Below are 13799 nucleotides of genomic sequence, written 5' to 3' on the forward strand. Positions count from 1 at the left end.
GAATTCGGAGCTGAAAGAGCTGTTTGTTTCTCCCTGCTATTTTCTTTGCAAACGCACTTTACGAGGCCCCCAGCCGCACCTCCAGCCCCCCGCGCGCTGCCTCAGCCCCGGCCCCAAGCTCGCGCGAGGCCGTTACACCGCCCCGCCCCCCGCGCGCGCGGCCAATCCGGCGGCGGAACCGGCTCCTCGGGCTGGTGCGCGCGCGCGCCCCGGCCCGCCCCTGCCGTGCGGCCGCCGCGGTGGGCGGGGCTTGTCCGGCGCCGGGGAGCGGCGCCTTTGTGGAGGGCCTGTGCGGGGGCGGGCGGAGCCCGCGGAGGTTCTGCAGGCTGCGGCCAGTGCCGCGCCCCCGCCCTCCCGCCTGGCGCTCTGGCGGCAGCGGTAGCACCACCGTCACCACCAGCAGCAGCGAGCATGTCTTCGAGCAGGACCAAGAAAGTGAAGATGGCCACCAAGTCCTGCCCGGAGTGCGACCAGCAGGTGAGGCGGCCGCCGGGCCGGCTCCTCGCTCGGGCCGGGGGGATTAGTGACCGCGGGGTTCAAAGGGCGGCCCCGCAAGCGGGGAGGGCGCTACCTGTAACTGCCCCCCGCTTCTGAGGCAGGGCGCGGGAACCCCCCCCGCCAGCCCGTGGTCGGGGCTGGCTGTCGCAGGCCAGCGGGCAGCCCTGTGGCGGAGGGCTCGCCGGCTGCTTCAGCGAGGACAAGTGCCGCCGCGGCTGACGGGAGGGATGTGAGGCGGTGGCCGCCCGCGTCCCTCGGCTGCGGTCGGTGAGGGCGGCGGGGTCGAGCGGAACTCGGGCCGCTCGCGGCCGCCTTCCCGCTCCCGGGGCGCCAGGCCGGGCCGCTCCCCGCGCCAGCGCATCCCGCTGGGCTTCCTGCTTCCTCCTCGCCGCGTGACGCCCTCCGCCGCGCACTAGGCGTCTGTAGCAGCCGGGCGAGGAGTTGTCGGCCAAGCTGCTTGGTTCTGAGGTGGGGGGAACACACTAAACCGTCTCCGTACCTCTGTGAAGCAACGTTTGTATGCGGTAAATAATTGTTGCCTTTGCAGTCTCTGCCTGGAATGTGGGTGAAACACCGTGTTTCTCTTGCAGGGCAGCGTGATAGTTATATTATGCTGAAGAATTTCTGTGTGATGTGCAGAATTGTTTATATGCCAGTATTGTTTAGAAACGAGGTAATTTATTACGAATATAATGAACTTGGTAATTTGTGCAATGCAGTTTGCCCTTTGGATGAAAAATGAGCCTAAGGCTTCCTGGGAGACCCTTCAGGTTTCTCATAGAGTAGTTCAGAAACAGCAAAATTTAGACCTTTGCTACCATTTCTGTTGTGCAGATGTAGACGTGATCTGTTGTTTGTGCCTTACTGCGGTTTTGTTATGGGTACAGAATAGAGCTACTTACACTTAAAGTTCACAGCAGCTGATTTTCACAGTTACAGTATCAGGAGCTGTCTTCATCTGCGCTCTTTGCTGGTGAGGATGTTGCTGTTAAAACCAGCCTGTATGATGGGGACAGCAGCCTCCCACTGCAGGAGGCTGCCAGGGGCTTCTGCGTGTGACCCTAGGAAACAGAGTTCTGTTGCTGGACCCTAGAACTGAGCTGGTGCGCGCTGTTGTAGCTATACTTAAAAAAAAAAAAAAAAAAAAAAAAGGCTTTTGTTCCGACTTGCATAGATTTTGTAGTGTTCCTGCTCATTTTGGAGTTATTTGGAATGTTAAGCTGTGTATGGCCATCCTTCCATGTTTTAAGCAATAGATGAACCATTGCAAATGCTCATGTGTTGAGCATGTCACTGAAGTACTATTCCCGAGGAAAAAGTACTGTGCCAAGTTCTGTTTGTTCAGTTGGTGAAAGAAGAAATTAAAATGAGCAAGGAGTTGAATATGAGAGGGGTGCTGGGGTGAATGTCAGACTACCACCAGTAGGAAGAGCAAGTAAGCATGCTTTAATGCTGAGCCTTTCACATTGTTCTGTGCTTTAAAACTGAAACACATGATATGCATGTGTCAATTTAGGACAAGAGGTAAGAGCCTCAAGCTGCACCAAGGGAGGTTTAGACTGGAGATGAGAGACAATTTCTTCCCCAAAGGGTGCTCAGGCATTGGAACAGGCTGCCTAGGGCGGAGGTGGAGTCACCGTGCCTGGAAGTGTTCACAAACCACGTAGATGAGGCCCTTTGTGACGTGGTGTAGTGGTGGCCTTGGCAGTGCTGGGGAATGGTTGGACTTGATGATCTTAAAGGTCTTTTCCAACAGAGTTGATTCTGTGATTCTAATGCAGATTTTCTCTTAGCAGCTCTTCCACGGCTAACAGAATTAATGTGCATTGCATGTGTCCTGCCCTGGCACAAGTATTGCTTGTAGGAACTTGCTCTCCAGTCCCAAAAGTTTGAGAGAAGACAGGAATCTAAACCCACAGTACAAGTCAGCCCTTTGCAGAGTGTGGGAAGGCTCCTGTGTGACTCTTAAGTGGTCGTCCTGTGCTAACATTTCTTAAATTCTTGCATAAACAAGAGCTTTGCATTTGTTTCTGATTTCTTTGCTAGAAGTGGCATGCATGGAAATATTTAGACAACCACAAATATTGGAGTGTAATATTGAGTAACACTACTTAGACTGTTGTAATTTGGATCATATGTAGTTGCCATTTAGGCTTCTTTTTTCTTAGTAAAAAAAAAGGGTTTTGATATTTTCACAGTCAAAGCATGGCTCCATTTATCTAGGGAGCATGGAGTACTTGCAGACAGAAGAAATAGTTATCACTTTTTAATTTAGCTTCAAGTAAATTTTCTTGTACAAGAAACTAATTTTCTCTTTGCTTACAAAAATGTTAACCAGAGTAAAATAGTGTTTGTAGGGCTATGTTGCACTGTCGGTGTAGGTCTTTGAAGGATAACTGGTACGTTTCAGTGAATAAGCCCCTTCCCACCTAATCCCCACACACACACCATGTATGTGCTGAACCTGTAACACGAGAACAATCTTGTTCTGTTATGTACAGTTAAGTTCATTAAAAATACTGGGTCTGTTCCAACCCCCTTGGGTGATTTTCACCAAATTATTTTAGACTGAGTCTGGAAACATACTTATTGGAGAGACCCTGGTGTTCAAAGATGGGTTTAAATGGATACTCCTCTATCACCTTAATGATGCTATCTTTCTGCTAGATAGTGTTTTCTAGTACTCTTATACTGACATATGAATGAGGAGATAAGCATGCAGACAGTCAGCTAAATTCTGAGCTCGAAGGTTCAATAAACCTTGATTAGAGTTGTTTGTTCTTTTTTATTATGTCAGTGTCTCCATAAAGGGAATTGAAAGGTCTCTAGTTAGAGAAAACTTGTATCAAAATCCTATCTGTGAGCTGTTTGTAGGGTGAAGTACGAGAGGTAAGATGTGCTACAGAAAGCAAAATAACTTGTTTATTCTGAGTAGCAGTTAAGTTCCCCTTTACAAATTCATGTACTAAGTTGGCAGGTCTTTTCTTAGCCAGTAGAACACTGGAACTTGGTTCTTGTACGTGTCCAGTAAAACTGCGCGGGCAGTCATGGTTCTGTGCTCTTCTTTGTTTCTGTGGACGTTGGCAAACTTGCAGAGACCTGTCTTAAAGAATTACTTTTCAGAAATTATCTCCTGCTTTTTTCCCCCCCCACTATCGTGCTTAAACATGCATTGACTTTAATGTGTGATGTTAATCTTTTCCAGATCTTTGTTTAAACTTGCTTTGTGTTTTCAGTCTTAAACCTAATCAAAGCAGTATTGTGTATTCCTTACTACTTTAAAAGATCTCATGTTTAAGTGAAGGTAACGAAGTTTGTAATTTATCAGCATCCCTTTTTTTAATTGCTCAGAGTAAGGTTTTTGTCATTTTTCTTGTAAGTGTGGCATTTCCAGCTGTTCTCATCTTGTTTTAAATTGTCTTATGCTGGGGGACTGTACCACTCCTGACAGCTTAGCTGAGGAGAAGCACTGGAGTCTCAAACCTTTCAGTCTGCAGTCAGCTTTGCCTAGCTGTGGTAGGTTATTTATGTTTTGCGTTAACTAGGCCCTTGTGTAACCACACAGTCTCTCTGCAGGCTGCTGTGGAGTGTGGTACAAACGCATTTGGTTTACTTCGGGTCTCTCGTACCTCCTGTTTGAAGCTGCTCCTACTCTGTAGAGGGGTTGCTTTCAGATGCTTCTGAAAGTGAATGGATTCAGAATATACTGACACTTTTAACTCATACTTTTTCTTTAATTGTTTTTTAAAAGTAAATGAAGGAAGCAAACCTGGGAATGTCTAACTGATTTGACTGGGGATATTTGAGAGTTCTAAGAGAAATTGTATTTCTACTCTAATTCAGCCTTGCTTTACTGCTCTCTATTTTCCTCCACCCTCTTCCTGACAGTCTGGGGAAGAGGGTTTGTAATATAAAGCAGTCACAAACTCTAAGTTTCAAGCTTAGTTTCTAACAGCTGCATAAAGAAGAGGCTTGGTAGGTGATTCACAGCAGAACCTGGTTTTACTATGGCTTAGATACAATTATATAATAGTACAGACCGTAGTTTGCAGTACAGACTGAATTTGAGGAGGTATCTCCAAGGACAAAATGCAAGTTACTAGGTTTTTTTTGTTCATTGGTCAGGAATTTTGTCATCATTTGAAATGATCTGAAATATTTGTCTTTTATTCTCCCAGGTTCCTGTTGCATGTAAATCATGTCCCTGTGGCTACATATTTATTAGTCGAAAACTCTTGCATGCTAAACGTGCTGAGAGATCACCACCCATCACAGGTAATACTTACAGAGGTGGGAAGAAGGGGGGACAACAGTTCTTTCCCCTTACTTCTTGGAGGCAAAAGATAGAGTATTTTGCTTCTCTGTGTAAATTGATTGTTGTCAGTTCACTTTCCCTTGAATTTGTGCATGGTTAATTTAAATATGTTAATTTTTCTTGAATTTTGAGGAGTGAAAAAAGCTGGTGTTTTCAGTCTTACTTCCTTCATATTTGTGATGTTGGCATTTATTCTGTGTCTAGTCTAGCTACACGCATTGGTCAGTATGCAAAATAACTCCGTAGGCTTAGATTTTAAACTAACAATAGTGTGTGTGCCTTTAATATAGTAGAATAGACCAAACTGTTCTAACTTACTAACATGTAGAGAGAAAGGAATGTTTGACTGATGGGGGAAGGAACGTCACGGGACTGATAACAACTAAGGAGACAGTAAATAAGACCAGGGATGCTAGCCTTCAAGATAGCAGACTGGTGCCCAATGTTGAGTGAGACTGGAACAGAACAGAAGCAAGGACATACCAACTTATAACTTGGCACTAGGACCTTGCAAGTGTGTGCAAGCACTGAGGTCATTCAGTAAACGCAATGAGGAAGACTATCAGCGACCGCCAAAGACCCTCACTCAGCAAGAAAGCGCATGCTTAATTATGATGCAAATAGTATAATTAGTTCCTGGAAACCTCATGAATATGTAAATAGTTTCCTGGAAAATTTGTTGATATACACAAATATCTAAATATATAGCTGATGCCGGCAAGCATCGGGTGTGCTCACCTTTGTAAAGCTATTTGTGTGTGCACCCAGCGCTGCAATAAAGAATGCCTGCTTTCTAAAACTCCAAATTGAGTCTTAGAGAGTTTCTCTGACCAACTTTTGTGGCAACAACTCCTTACAGAAAGCTTTCTGTTAATCCTATTTTGAAGCTAAAAGTCTAGAGGTGCCAAAGGGGTCAGATTTCAGAGTACATGCTGATTGAAGATGAATTTTATGAAAATAAAAATTGGTCATATGTTTAATTTAAAACCAGGTGGGTCTGCTTCTCTCTGCATGGGTTAAATTTAAAAATAGTGTGGTTTTTGTGTCTAACTTACATGTCTTTTGTTATAGACGGGCACAGTAAGAAGTAGGTTGAATGTGCATTCTGATATGATTAACAGTCTCCTTGTGTTCATTTTTATCACTTCCTCCAGTACTAGTAGGAATTAGTTAGAACAAGCACCTGTCAGGGAAGATGTTTAAAAAAAAAAACAAATCCAACAACTGAAAGTATCTCATCTATAATTAAATTTTATAATTTATAATTATAATTTATATTTGTAATTTAAATTTTATAATTTAAAATTACCTGCTAGGCCTACAAAATGGAAGCTAAGTATTTGGTATTTTACATTATGATTTTGAAGGATGCTTGTAGTTTACCAACACATAGGAATTACACGACATTATACCAGGTAACTGAGCTTTCAAGGTGGAGGGAGGAGGTTCAGCAATGCCTGTGGTAGTTTGGAAGTATTGGTCAGTTTTCTTCCTCACCCTCCCCTCCCCAGTTGTTGATAAAGTAGTTACCAAATGAAGCTAAAGGCCATAATCTGGTGGAGCAGAGCTTGAGGGAGATCTCATCAGTGTATATAAATACCTGAAGGAAGGGTGCATAGAGGACAGATCCAGGCTCTTTTCAGAGGTGCCCAGTGACAGGACAAGAGGCGATGGGTACAAAAATGCTGACTGTTCCCTCTGAACATCAGGAAACACTTTTTTACTGTGAGAGTGAACAAGCACAGGTTGTCCAGAGACATTGTAGAGTCTCTGTCCTTGGAGATATTCAAAAGCCATCTGGACATGGTCCTCGGCAGCTGGCTCTTGGTGGCCCTGCTTGGACAGGAGCGTTGGACAGGTTGATCTCCAGAGGGCCCTTGCTACCTCAGCCTTTTTGGGATACTGTGAAATACAGGTTTTGTATTGACATTAGTGACATGTTACCCTGCTGTCCAGTGTGAACCCTATGTCTACACAAGATTAATGGAATAACTGCAGCAAAAAGGAAACATTTCCCAGGAAGGTGTAGTGGAAGACCATGTATGTCTGTATTGTGCTCATAAGGTAACTGCAGCTTCCTTTAGAAAACATTGTTCCAGTATTTTCAACAATATAGCTATGGCAGAATTGTGCTGCAGCCTTGCAAATGTGCATCTAGTCTGTGTTGAATAGTGTGCTGTGGGGACTACTATTTTCATACCCAACCTCGCTGATCTGTACTTAACTTACAGGTGAAACTCACGTAAATACTTTTTATTTTGGGTTTTTTTTTTTTTTGACTCTGACAAGACACCTGTTCAGCATTAAGTATTATGAGGCCTTGTGATAGGCTAGACTTGGTGGGACATGTGTGCTGTGTAATGTGGCATTATACTGACTGCATCATTGACTCAGCATTTCAATTTGTGTGAGCAGCAGGAATGATTTCACTGTTAGTGTCAAAGAAGGATCAAGTATGTTGCTGCTTGCCTGCTGTTTGCCTATGCGATAAACTTTTTTCTTTAGCTAGTGGAAACAAATACAATGGGCTGTCTTGGTGTTTGTGATAAGTACAGGTTTTTTCATCTTCTTGTGGGAAACAATTTTGTGTGCTAGCAAATGTCTCGTTGCAAAATGCATTTGAAGTAATTAAAAGCTTGACCTTTGCAATCAAGAAATGAAGTGTTATTGTGGATATGGCACCTTAATTTGTGCATGGATGCAGAAAGTTCTGTGCAGATGTAATTGCTCAGTAAGGTCATGTAACCGCTTTTGCTAAGAGAATTAAAGAAGAAAGGTGGTTGCGGGAGGGGCAAGTGCTAAGAGTAAATTAATAAAAAAAGATGAAAACAACCCTAGATCATACCATACCATCTCTTTCATTTGCACAGAAAACAAGAATGAGGCCAAAAGAAGACGAACAGAGAGAGTTAAGCGAGAGAAGATAAACTCTGCAGTAAATAAAGACTTAGAAAACCGAAAAAGATCCAGGTCTAACAGCCATTCAGATCATAGCAGACGAGGAAGAGGAAGACCTAAGAGTGCCTCAGCCAAAAAACACGAAGAAGAAAGAGGTATGAGAACTAGAAAAATGTTGTGTTTTCTTTTTGTATGAAGACTTTTTAAATCAATAAATCTTTGTACCATTCAAACCATTTTAAGTAAGTAGTCTAGTTCAGCCAATACCTGTTATCTTAATATGGGGAAGGGGCAGTTTCCCATCTGTAGAGACCTCTGGTTTTATGTTTCGGTGTCTGATTGGAACTAACTGCAGAGAACTAGTCTGTATTTTTAGCCACTGTATCAAGTTTCAACATGTTTGAAAGCCATTGGACTGTAGTAGTGCTTAGTAGCTTTTTTGGTTTCTTTTTTGTTATTTTTTTGAAGTACTGCTGCCCTATATCACAGGAACAAACCGTATGATGATGTCTGTCAGAGTGGTTAGGATGACTGGATTGCTCAAAAAGTTCCTTGAAAGCTTTTGGAGGACCAAAATAAAAATGGCATCTTGACTCACTACTCTGACCTGAATTTTTGTCGTGCAGAGTAGGAGTTTCTACAGAGTAATGCTCTAGAGGAAGAAATGCCTCCTGGCTTATTAAGATTCCTTGGTCACCTGCTAGTTTTAATCTTTATACAATGAAGAGACGGTTACACACACTAGAATAATCTCAGAGTCCTTCAAGTGTGTGACTGTCACTTAAGATTTTTTTTTTTTTTTTTTTTTTTTTTGAAAGCGTGTTGACACTGCATTTGCTCTATGTGGTTTTGGGGATATTAATTTTAGGCCTGAATAGCAAATCCAAAAGTTAGCATGGACTTAAAAAGGCTGGAAGGCAGACAGGAGGGGAATAACAAGATTTAATATAAATATTCAGATCTTATTCTTAAAACTGCCGAAAACTTCAAGCATACCGTGTGGCATTAACTCAGAATTGCTTTGTTTTTTTCTGTGACACCTTATTTGCTAACAAAAAATGGGTGTTAATCCATGTTGCAAAGTGAGTTCCTTTAAATTCTAACTTTTCAAAACTAATTTTGTTGTCTCTGCTGTTTAATGTAAATCTGTTCTTTCTTAAAGTTTCTTTTCTATAAAAACAAAGTACAAACTGGGATTTGTTCTTGTTTCAGTGCTTTGGCTGTGGAAGGAGGAGATGGAATTTCATTTCTGTATGTTTTTTGGATGGCGGTTGCTTTACTGTAATAGGAATACACTTATAATGCCTAATTTCTTCAGTGTTGCGTGTGGCTTATTGATGTATGTAGCTTCACAGAATACAGAGTTTCCCTATTTGTTACTGGTCCAGGCTATACTTTGACTAGCACCGATGGAATTATTTCTAGGTGTTTAACTGCGGGTCAAGTTCACACATAGTTTTTGCTTGAGAATTCCTTAAAGCTGGTTGGGTTGTTCTGTAAAAATAAATAATCTTTGCTGTCCCCTGAAAAAGAGGAAAGCAATCTATGCAATCAAAAGATCCATTCTCTTAATGCATGTTTTATAGTCTTCAAACTCTTAAGAATTTGAAAACATGAGGGATATTTAGAGAACGTTTTTCTGTCCAAACCTTGGCTAAATGTTTTTAATGTTTTGCTGCCTACTTTGAAGTGTGACACTATGCAAGCGCTCTGAGGTAGAAGTATGCACGCAGTGAGATCTTTGCGTGAGATCTCACTGTGTGGTTTTTTTCTTGGTGTTTGGTGTTGTGTTTGGGTTTTTTTAAGTTGAATCGCACTTGAGGAGATTGCTTTCACCTTCTTGTCCTGTCTACCATACCCTTTACTTGGTGTTGTGACTACTGCTACTATTTCTACCTTGACCTCTTCTGCAGAGCTGGTACAGACTTGGGTTTGCACTCACCACTACAGCACATCTTACTGTTTAGAAATAAGTGGGATTAGGATATTTTCTTACTTCTGACTTATTTCTGGGTATGTCAGACTGTAATGTATGCAGACCACTGTGGTGATTATTTGGCAGATTTAAAAAAAAAAAAAAAATCAGCCAAAAAGTTGATATATATGGCTGTCATGGCTATGAATTCAGTAGAGAACCCATAATTTTGTAAGTAATTATTATAAAGTGGGTTGATGTTGACTCTTCCCTTTTTAAGTGGTTTCTAAAATCAGCCTGACTACTGTGTGTGGAGTAATTACTGGGAATTTTATAAATATTCTTCATTTACCAAACCTGCTGCTTGATAGTGGTGTTTACATAAAAGCATATTAAGCAACTTTAATTCCTCTACTACAATTAAGGTGATTTTTTGTATGACTCATTATATAGTGTGAAAGTTAGCTCTGGTGTGCGGGAAATAGCTTAGTGTTAGACGGAATTCTTGGTGTCTCTTAGGCTTCTGCAATGCCTGATGTATCTGTAGATGGAAAAACAGGAGAGCAGAGAATACTTAAATTATAATAGCGTGCAAGAGCAGTTAATCTGTCAATTTGAAGATCACCCAGTGAAGATTTCCTGCCTAAAGACACCCATGACATCTGTAGCTTTGATACTGTGTTTGTCATGCTCTTTTCATGCGTAACATGCCTGTTCCCAGTTATGTCTGTGCCTTGGACTAACTATTCTTTTGTATCCTTCATGAGTGGCTCACATTAGAGCAAAGAGCTGCAGGATTCAACAGCAATTAAGAAGAATAGGAGAAGCAAGAGGGCTTTTAAAAATAAGCTATCTTTCCTGCAGATTTAGTAAGAAGGAATGGAGGGGGAGGAAAGAGGAAGCTGACATTGAGGGGTTATGGCTGAGTGCTGGGACCCAGAGAATCAGCCACGTGATGGCCCTGGAAAATAGGAACCTCTCCCTGCAGGCGTGGCTTGTCAGAATTGTCACTTAATTTGTTTGTCAGAAATGATACAGTCTATTTTGAAAATAGAAACACTTCATAATAATTCGATTGTGATTTTGTTGTGGAGATGGTATGATTTTTGTTGTGTGGGACTGTGATACCAATCAGGCTTGTTCCCAGACTGTCTTGTTATCTAGGTAACAACCTTGATTATATTAAAACAAACAAAAACCCCCTCAGATGCTGAAGGAAGTGGTATTGGTTGTTCAGAAAGGATACTATCAAGTGAGACTCAGTAAAAGTAGCCTGGAGTCTTACTAAAGCATACTTGATACTTAACAAGGGATGAATCTTTATAAAATTACATACATTTCATTATCTTGATAAAACTTAAGCTGAATTAAAGTTTTCCAGTAATTTCCGACTGTATTGCTTGTGCATTTGCTTGCCCAATGTATGCATTCAGAGTATCTTACTGTCTTGGGTAGTGAATCTCAGAACTTTGAATTTTGAATTCATACAAAATTTGTGAGAAGGGAGGGTCCATTTTTGGTTTATACATAATCATATTTTAAGGGCTGTGGGTCTAGTGGGTTGCAGGAGATCTGGATATGTGAGACATGCTCCAGAAAGACTGAATATTTTCACCTAAATAGCCTCTTAGTTGTGTAACAAAATACTTAGTCTCACAAAAATAGTGTTGTAATTCTGTAAGACAGACTTTTCCTAATAATAGAAAAATGAGTCAAAACTACTTCCAGATAAGACTGAAGTGAAAAGTTTTAATAGTGTCTGTAGAAATCGTGGTATCCTATGAGTAGCATATGATAAAATGTCATGCAGGTGCAAGCTCTTCACTAGTTGCTGATGAGAAGTAGGATTGCCTTAGGAACGCATAAAGCTTGCAAACCTGTGTTAATCCCCGATCCTGTTTGAGATCAAGATTTTAATTCTTCAAAGCTGAAGTCTCTTGGAACAAGCCAGTACTTTGGGAGGACAGGGCGGAGGGGAAAGCTGAGAAATCTTTTTTGCTAAGAAGTCTACAATCTGTTAACAGTTTTTAACTTTGCTGGGTGCTGACATATTCAGGTGGTGGTTGTATTGTTTGGATTGGAAAAATGAAGAAAGGGCAGGGTTTCAGATATGAAAATGGCAAAGGCTAATGTGAAATAACCAGTGTGTGTAGTGTCTGTGCTCGGAACAGCTCCCAGCGTTGTTAATTTGTAAATGGGAGGGAGGAAGTAGAGCAGCGCAGACTGAGTGTATATGCAGAAACTGGGTTACATTATGCAACAGGTTAGGAATAGCAGCAAAACTCGGTTTCTTAGCTTTCATTTCACACTCGGTACACTAGAGAATATTGTCTTCTGTAGCAAAGGATCAGGCAGAAATCACTTAGATTTCAAATAACAAACATGCTTCGATTTGTCTTATTTTGATAAGTAGGTGTCCTGTATTCACATTAAAACTGATGGCATCTTTGTGTGTCCAGGCTCTCACTAAGCAATTTTACTTGCAGGGAAAGTTGAGCTTGAGTGTGATTTAAGTTGTCTAGAAATCTATAAGTAGAGGGTTTTGTTGCTGTGTGTGTCTCAGTATTAAATCAGAATACAGTGGTAAAGGATTTTTCAGTTTCTCCCCCTTTGGTAGTTCAACACAATCACTTGATTTCACAGGGGATGCAATCTGTTGGAATGGTGTCTGTAGCTGTAACACAGCTACACACACAAATGTGAAGCCAAATCTAAAAGTTTTGTTAAGAATGTGGACCCACTGGGGGGATGACTGTGTGAGCAGGTGGAGATACGAGATGCTGGGATTCTGAGTTTGTCGTATGTTACTGTAACTTAGTGGACTTGAGCGCTGCAGTATGGAAACTTCTTGATGGCTTGCTGCTGTGCGTCTGTAGCGTTGAAACAAGCCACCATGGCGAGAGGGAATGCAGAGGCTTTCAGTTGCTCATGGAGCTGTTGGCATTGTTCTGTATCTGGGATAAGATTGGAAGTCTGCAGTATAGAAAATCCAGAAGTGTTCCTGGTGACAAATTTGGAACCTGACTTCTGCCATGTATCTGCTCATTGGTTTTGGACACTGTAAATAAACTTTTTTGTTTCTGCTACTTAGAGATAAAATAGGGGGACAAATCTCAGATTTAATGAGGATATAATAAAGTACCTTTGTTTTCCAGGATGGGAGGTGTTTATGTAAAGGAAAAAACAAAACCCAAAAAACCCCAAAACACACACACACCACTCAAAACAACAACAAAAAAAAACCCCACAAAAAAAAAAGGACAAACTCCACAACAAAAATACCCAAACAAACAAAACCCACAACCAAAAAAACCCAAAAACCCCACCAAAAAATGTGGAGGAAAACTTGGATACTTGTTTGTGTCAGGAATCAGTATAATGTTAACAACTCATTCTTTCTTCATTATTACAGAACAGAAATTCACTCATGCTTTTGGATAACTAATTCTGTGGCTGTTCTAGCACCTTTGTTCATTCCTTCCTCCTCTTTCTCAATCCCTCCATGCATAGGAGTTGGCTGTTAACTTCTTTTCAATTTCAGTGCTTCATTCCACGTAATTTATTAAACTTTGTGTAACATGCATTAACTTAAATGGAAAAAGCTTCTAATAGTGACTTTTTTTTCTTCTACAGAGAAACAAGAAAAAGAAGTTGACATGTATGCTAACCTTTCAGATGAAAAGGCCTTTGTATTTTCAGTGGCCTTGGCGGAAATAAACAGAAAAATTATCAATCAAAGACTTATTCTGTAACTTGTAAGCACAATCTGATGCATTTATATGCAGAATTGCTAGTGTATTTCCAAGGTGTCATGGACTCTCTCAAAGTGTTTTGTCTGTACCAACAAGGACCATGGTATTTCCTTTTAAAATTCTGCTGCTGTTCTTGGAAATCTGTCTGTACAAGTCAGAAAGAAAGTGTTCACAAGATTGTGTTACGAAAAATCATAAAGCAGATGTTTTACGCCTTGAAGACAAATGCACAGAGAGACTGCACCCATTCCAGAGCACTTCTTTTAAATTTACTGCCAGAAATGCAATATTTTAAATATTTTCAAAAATAAATGATTTTCCTTTAGAATTATATATTTCAGATTTTTCAGCTATATTGAAGTTTATGTATGTATAGTTCACATAACTTTTTAATAAATTGATACTCCAATATTTTATTGAA

General features: G+C 41.1%; 1 protein-coding gene across 1 annotated transcript; it reads left to right on the plus strand.

Moving 5' to 3' along the window:
- Nucleotides 1-208: 208 nt before the first annotated feature.
- Nucleotides 209-13799, plus strand: CZH16orf87 (chromosome Z C16orf87 homolog). The gene is made up of 4 exons (XM_030471050.1): nucleotides 209-477; nucleotides 4677-4773; nucleotides 7684-7866; nucleotides 13260-13799. The coding sequence occupies exons 1-4, from the start codon at nucleotides 412-414 to the stop codon at nucleotides 13376-13378; spliced, it is 465 nt and encodes a 154-aa protein (XP_030326910.1). The 5' UTR covers nucleotides 209-411; the 3' UTR covers nucleotides 13379-13799.

This window comes from Strigops habroptila, chromosome Z, assembly GCF_004027225.2.
Source record: "Strigops habroptila isolate Jane chromosome Z, bStrHab1.2.pri, whole genome shotgun sequence".
In the NCBI taxonomy this organism is placed as follows: Eukaryota; Metazoa; Chordata; class Aves; order Psittaciformes; family Psittacidae; genus Strigops; species Strigops habroptila.

Bases quoted from the DNA above. Each gene is read 5' to 3' on its own strand.
- CZH16orf87 (XM_030471050.1), top strand. From the start codon at position 412: ATGTCTTCGAGCAGGACCAAGAAAGTGAAGATGGCCACCAAGTCCTGC. The intron at 4,774-7,683 runs GTAATACTTACA...TCATTTGCACAG, and splicing joins GAGATCACCACCCATCACAG to AAAACAAGAATGAGGCCAAA. The intron at 7,867-13,259 runs GTATGAGAACTA...TTTCTTCTACAG, and splicing joins AAAACACGAAGAAGAAAGAG to AGAAACAAGAAAAAGAAGTT.